This window comes from Phodopus roborovskii, unplaced genomic scaffold, assembly GCF_943737965.1.
Source record: "Phodopus roborovskii unplaced genomic scaffold, PHOROB, whole genome shotgun sequence".
In the NCBI taxonomy this organism is placed as follows: Eukaryota; Metazoa; Chordata; class Mammalia; order Rodentia; family Cricetidae; genus Phodopus; species Phodopus roborovskii.
Genome location: NW_026126470.1, coordinates 2,811,248 through 2,818,638, shown reverse-complemented (window position 1 = coordinate 2,818,638; position 7,391 = coordinate 2,811,248). Strand labels below are relative to the sequence as shown.

The 7,391-nt window shown below is 36.4% G+C and overlaps 1 protein-coding gene across 1 annotated transcript; it reads left to right on the top strand.

The window, feature by feature from the left end:
* LOC127227344 (olfactory receptor 187) lies at positions 1-6,355 on the top strand. Its single transcript, XM_051191647.1, has 2 exons — positions 1-20; positions 5,419-6,355. The coding sequence occupies exon 2, from the start codon at positions 5,426-5,428 to the stop codon at positions 6,353-6,355; it is 930 nt and encodes a 309-aa protein (XP_051047604.1). The 5' UTR covers positions 1-20; positions 5,419-5,425.
* The last annotated feature ends 1,036 nt before the right edge of the window (positions 6,356-7,391 follow it).

Sequence of the window (7,391 nt, the reverse complement as noted above, 5' to 3'; positions counted from 1 at the left end):
ATTTGTTTTTTATTTAGAAGGTCTAACAACATAATAAGTAAAAACTCATTTTCCTCTTTTCAGTATTAAACATAATTATTCCACTGAATCAGAAATCTATTTTACTGTCCATTTTCAAATTATTTTACAGAGTCATTAATATCTTACCTGGATATTTGCTCAGAAACTCTACTACATTTGAACTCCGACTGAATGGATGACTCATTTACTGTCTCACTATATCTTGTCAGAATGTGTTCAATTTAGACACAGGAAAATTAAGTAGATAAATTGTATAAACTACAAAAGCACTGAAGTGCTTTAGAGATCTGGATTTCTTCATGTTTGAAAGTAAATTAAAAATCCACCCTCATATTTTGAGTTCATGGATACACATTTTATATGACTGGCTTCCTATATGATGGAAAGTTTTAGAGAATTTGGAATAAATATCATGTCCTTAAAACATTGGGGAATAAATTGTGAACATCTAGGACACCTTCTCTCCAAGTGTGTCAGTGCCGCTAATTAGTTAGCTTCAGGGCTCGGCAAAGTTCTGATGATTCTACAGAGATTTCTTGTCATTGACTTTGTGAATTTCTGTAGAGACTCCTTACCTGAGATCCTGTTTCTCAAATCTCCATCTAGCCAAATGGCATTAATTGAAGAAGGAAAGATAAATGAACGGTATCTTGAAAAGAAATCAAACACCCATTACTAGAGTCAACTTGTAGATATTCTTGGTTTGACCCACACTTGATTACACAATCATCTCTTATTTTACCTAGTTGAGAATTGTAATGGATAAAGAAATATCTATATGAGTCCAACAGATTTATAGATATTTGGATTTGTGGAGAAGAGAAGGAAAAATCTAATTCGATCATCCAGCATCACATTCATTCCTATCACTACCTACAATGACCCTGAGCACACCCTATAGATCCATTTTCTGAAACAACTCTGATAATATGTTCCTTGGGACACTTGTGTCAGAAGATAAACAGAGGTAATTTTCAGATAGTTAAAGACCATGATACTTAGCAGTTTATTCCTGATCACCCCATTTAGGGTATATTCAATTTTTTATAGACAAACCATATAACAAAATTTTTCAGAGCAAGATATCATATCCATAAAGTTTCCTCAAAATTAATTACCATAAAACCAAGTCATCCAGTCAACACATGATCTAAACAGTTTTTCAAGGAAGAAATACTAACAGGCAATAAATAATTAGTATTCTTAGCTAACACTACAGTGAGACTTCATCTCACTGTAGTTACAATGGCTGTCATAAGAGACAAAATAACCACCAAAGCTCATGAAAACATGCAGAAAAGGCAAAGCTTAATCCTTGCTGGTGGGAATGCAAACTTATGAAGTCACTGTGTGATATACACGGGAGTTCCTCAAACAACTGAGAAATACTGTGAGACTCAGCCAGATCACGGTTGCAAGTATGCACTAAGGAATCTGAATCCCTGTGCCAGAGAGATACATGTGTGTCCTTTTCACAATAGCCAGAAAATTAATCTAGCCTAGGTGTCCATCAACAAATGAATATGTGACACCTAAACACAACGAAGCATTTTTAGTTACAAAGAAAGATAAAATGGTGATATTTGAATGAAAATGTGTAGAGCTAGAAATCATGTCAAGTGAAATAAGCCAGATCAGAAAGAAAACACTGCATTTACCTGTCATATACATAAGTTAAATTTAAATTTATATATATACATATATGTGTGTTTGTAGGTCATGAAAAATCGAGTTTATCAGAAAGGAGAAAGAGATCTAAAGCAAGGTGGGAAATAGAAAGGGAGATGAAATACATGGCATGATATACCAGCAGGAAGAGGAGGAATTCTGAGGGCGAGGGGATATGAATAACATATTCATATGAGGACTTCATGATGAAACTTTGTATGCAAACCTTACAAATTAATTTGAATAAAAGTTTGCCTAATCTGTCAGAAATGTCAACTGGGATAAGAAATGGTGGCATGTGGTGCAATTTCTATATCCAAAGCTGTATCTGGACACTGTGAGTAGATATTCATAGTGTAAATGTCTGCAGTGCCCCCTGAGATTGTTTGGACTTCTCACAGGTCCAGTCCACATGCCCAGCAGAACAGCTGCACCTTCTCCTCTGGGAATGCTTCAGGTCCTGATGGGAATTTCGGCCCTTCATATCTCCTCCTTTTGGTAAACACACATAAGGTTACACCTGCTTGGCTCATGTGCTGAAATCAAAATTATATAAGCATTTTCTGTGTTTACAGAATGAGCACTCACTCCACTGAGAGCCACGGTGGCAAGAATTGCTCCTTACGTCACTGCCTTCCTGTAGGACTGTCTTCATCTCTGCTTTAGAAAACCCAACACCCGGTAAAGAGCTCAGAAGCTTCTTCCAAGATATAGGTAAGAGAGATGTTTTCTGTAATATTTATAACTCCACGAAGAGATAAAAATACTGTTAAATATATAATCATTTTATATTTACCTTTTCAGATTCTAGGTCAGTATAAAAGAGAAATGAAGGATTTTCTGTATATTTTATTGTGCTCAAATATTAATAGGCAAATTAGTTTGACCTATATTCTTATGGTTTGAGATTTTGTATTAATCAACTACTACATTTATTTATGAAAAGATAAAATATTAAGTTGCTCTAACATTGAGAATATTTCCTTACTCCTGTCTATTCTCATCTCCATCTAATAATTTACTTGGCGTATATATATATATATATATATATATATATATATATATATATATATATATATATATCACATGTTTCATGAAATTGTATACACATATATCTGTGCAAGTAGACAGGAAATATTCAGAGAACTTCATTCCATGACACTTTTACACTTTTTCTTAGTTACGATTTAAATGCTAATCTATTTGAGAATTTCTACTTCTTTTATGTTTGGGTTACACAGAATAAAACATTAAATTTTATCTTGCTAGGGAAAATAATGAAAATAAAATCAAAAATATCTCTAGAGGAATTTGAAATGATGAAGTAACAAAAGTAAAGAAGGAAATATGCAAAGAAATGTCGGGCAGAGATGACAAGCACCTCTATAGCATGAAACTTGTAAAGTCAACGTTTTATGAACAGATTCTCCAGGCAGTTATATTTTGATTTACAAAGGAAAGAATTGCTCGGGTTAGGCTTGGGAAGAACTGAAGCGAGAATCCAGGCATTCTGCTGAGCTCCTGACACTTGCATCCTTTTGCTCTTCCAGACTTCTCCCTATTTTGTGACGTCACTCCTGTGTTGTTTCTCTTCTTCCCCTTTCTTCTCTTTTACCCACACAAATATGCCTTCTCCACCCTTTTATTCCCTTGATGTCTTAGTCCTTTTATTTAAAACATACATAAACATCCTATGGGTAAAATTTATGTTAGGTTAGGAGCACTAAACACATGGAGACTGTCAGAGTTCTTCAGCTCCCCTAAAGTATCTTCCTTTGCCTTGGGGATCCTGATGCCTTTTGCATTCTTTCCTTCTCTGACACCCCCCTCTGTCACTATGTGAAACTGTTCTCAGCAAAGCTCCTGAAACGTTCTTAATTTCAACACTCAAAGATTTCATGCACTTATACTACCAGGATTTTAAATTTAACTGTTGATATTTTGCTTGATTTTGTCATTAATAGTGACTCTCAGCTAACTAGTTGAACTTTATTTTGTTGTCGTTGTTGTTTTGTATTTATTTAGAGGCAGGTTCTTGTTCTGTGGCCAAAGAATGAATCCCCTGCCTCAGATTCTTAGACATAAGGGATTACAGGAATGTGCTACGATCAATTTCCCACCATTTTCCAGCTGTTCTTGGCCTTTTTTTTTTTTTTTTTTTTTTTCCCCTTTTCTTTTATCCTCACTGGAGCTAACTGTGATTTTGGTGATCAAGTAAAAGAAATGCATTATGAGGTGAAACTTTGGCACAAATGGCAATGTAGGGGGACTTGAATATTCATCAAAGAAATGATCAATAACAGCAAGTAGCCAGGAGTCAGTAGATAGCTAGAATCAGAAGCCCCAAACAGCTCACTGGGGCTGAGTACTGCTGGACCTAGTGCACTGTGTGTCAAATCCAGTCCAGGTGGTGTTGCCTTTGCTGCTGGATCTTCTCTTTGTATCTGGGTGCCTTTCCCTCTTCCTATTCTAAACCAAATGTAGGTCGGTGAATTTACATTTGCACCCAGTTCTGCTGTCAGCATGTAAAAGTCATTTTCAAACACTTTGGCTTCTACAGTGGTGGAAGCCTCTGCCTATGTGGCAGGAAAAGGCTCAGGTGCTTAGCAAAAAATGCAATCTACCTTAGCTATAACTTCTTTAACATAAACTTCTTGCCTTTTTCTCCATGCTTCCATTTCCTTGTCTCTGCCATGCCAAGTCACACAGAACCTCACCATGAGTTGCTTCCATCATCTTTATCTCTATTCACTATTGCTAGCTTGCCCTACTAAGTGCTTGTCACCTCCCTTCTCAGAGCAAGCGCTTTTCACACCTTTGTTACTGAGTGTAGTCATCATTCTCACGTTTAAATGACCATGTGTACAGTCACCACATGATACCCCTGCCCGTGCCACAGGTGTCATATGTCACTATACACTCTAATTTACTAATTTATAAGAGTTGTTCTCATCGCTGCATCACCGTTCTCAAGGTCACACCACCTCACACACATTTGTACCACTTAGAGATTCTTTTAGACTTCATCATTTTAAAATTACTGTGTCAGTTTCTATTGAAATACACCCCAAATTTTGCCCAATGTCCCCAAGTAATTCAGATATGTGATATGGTTTAAAAACCTCAACAGCAACAATTGTTTTCTAACTACTGTTTCCCAGCAGTTTCCTTTCCCAGCAACCTATTTTCTCTGCCACCACATATTTAAATTAAAACATTTTCAAAGTATTCCAACACTACTCCCTATGGAAACATTTGAGTGACTTAAAAATGGTCAGTGTGTTCCAATTGTTTAGCATTCTTGATATCCAGTGCCTGAGAGATGGTTCAAACAGTAAGAGCTTTTTATAGTGTTGTAGAGATGGGAGATCATTTCATCTTGTGCAGCTTTCAGTCTTAAGAATGCATGTAACTCCAGCTCCAAGAGATACTACATTTACTTCTGACCCCTGTGAGTGCCTGTGCTCATACACACACACACACACACACACACACACACTATTTTAAAGTCTTCAAAACTCCTTACCATAGTATGCAACTCATGCTTTTAAAAATTAAATTGATATTGTTACATTAATCGGAATAATTTATTATATAATGGTAATTAAAATTTAAAGGCCTTCTCATAAGTGTTTGCATTCATTTAACATCCGCATATCCAGTTTTCAGTTTATAGATTCTAGCAAATACACTTTTACATTCACTGCATTTCATTTCAGAGCCATCCAGGGAAGACATGGAAAAGGAGAATGCAACACTGTTGACAGAGTTTGTTCTCACAGGACTCATTCACCAGCCCCGGTGGAAAATTCCTCTGTTCTTGGGCTTCTTGGTGATCTATCTCATCACCATTGTGGGAAATATTGGTTTGATCACTCTCATCTGGACTGACCCTCATCTTCACATCCCCATGTACCTGTTCCTTGGAAGTTTAGCCTTTGTAGATGCATCTATATCTTCCATAGTAGTCCCAAAGATGCTGTTTAATGTCTTTGATAAGAGCAAGCTGATTTCTCTATCTGAATGTATGCTACAATTTTTTTCATTTAATATCAGTGCGACCACAGAATGTTTCCTCTTGGCAGCAATGGCCTATGATCGATATGTAGCCATATGCAAACCTTTACTTTACCCAGTAGTTATGACTAACAATCTGTGTGTATGTCTGATAGTCTTGTCTTTTGTAGGTGGAATTATTCATGCTTTAATTCATGAAGGTTTTTTGTTGAGATTAACCTTCTGTAATTCCAACATGATACATCACTTTTATTGTGACATTATATCACTGTTGAAGATTTCCTGTACTGACACATCTCTTAATTATCTAATTGTTTTTATTTTCTCTGGCTCAATACAAGTTTTCACTATTTCAACTATCCTTGTCTCTTATGCTATTATTTTGTTTACAATCTTAAAAAAGAAATCTGATAAAGGCACAAAGAAAGCCTTCTCTACCTGTGGAGCCCACCTCCTGTCTGTGTCCTTATACTATGGCCCTCTTCTCTTCATGTATGTGCACCCAGCATCTCCACAGGTAGATAATAAAGATATGATAGACTCTCTGTTTTACACTGTCATAATTCCTGTGCTAAATCCAATTATTTATAGTCTCAGAAATAAGCAAGTCATAGATTCATTAGCAAAATTATTACAGAGAAATGTTTAAATTTCTTACAGTTAACTGTTCTGCTTGGGTAAATAATCACAAAACAGTCAAGGTTCAATATGGCTATCTTCACTATCCAAAGACTTTTACTATTGTAATTCACATAAAACTTTAATTAACTAATGTATAAGTGCCTAAAATCTCCTTAAAACATATATATGTTTTACAAGAGTACTTTCTAACAAATGTTATTATATATGGTAATTACATCAGAGTGAACCCAATGTTCAAGCTCATTTTTTTCAGTTTCGCTATATAAGTGTATTAACTATTAAAAATAATACCATTCCTACAAAGCATACTTGAAATTTGTTTTTTCATACCAACACTGCTATGTAATTTGGAGGAATACCACATGCACCTGTGTAGAGGAAGCAGGTTTTTATGTCACTGAACAGAAACTCATCTATAGTGTAAGGTTAGCCATCAACATGTCTATTTTACTTCTTAGAGAAATTATTAATTTCACTTCTTAGAGAAACTCAACCTAAAAATTACAAGAGAGTGCTGGAGAGATGGCTCTGCCTTTTAAGGCTAAGCTCACAACCAAAATATAAAATTACAAGAGAAATAATCAGAAGTGAGTGTGCAGTGAGGTACTTAGGATTTTGGGGAACAGCTCTAAGTTGATGCTCTGAGTGCTTGAGTGAACAGAGGCTATTGTTTCCGTAGTCTAGAGTGCCTTCTGAGGCCTTTTCCCGGGCTGCTTGCTTTATATTGTCTGCTGGTCTCAGTCTTGAGTGCTTATGTAGTTAAAAAGCCAACAGGAGAAATGTGCAGCAAAGAGTGCAGAAATGGTAGGAAAGAGTGTCAATTTTTTTCAAGCATCTGTATTGGCCTATCCTTAGGATTCTAACAGGACATGCCCTCAGCTGCAGCCACTAAGAGCACCACCTTTGCACAGTCACTGTTTCCTTTTAAAAGGGCCCTGCCGACCACCCATCCATGTCTCTCTCTCCCTCTCTTCCTCTCCACTTTTCTGTCTCCTCTCTCCTTTTGCTCCCATCCCCAGAGGCCAGTCTTCCCCCTCCCCTTT

Coding starts and splice junctions, on each gene's coding strand:
- LOC127227344 (XM_051191647.1), top strand. CDS start 5,426: ATGGAAAAGGAGAATGCAACACTGTTGACAGAGTTTGTTCTCACAGGA.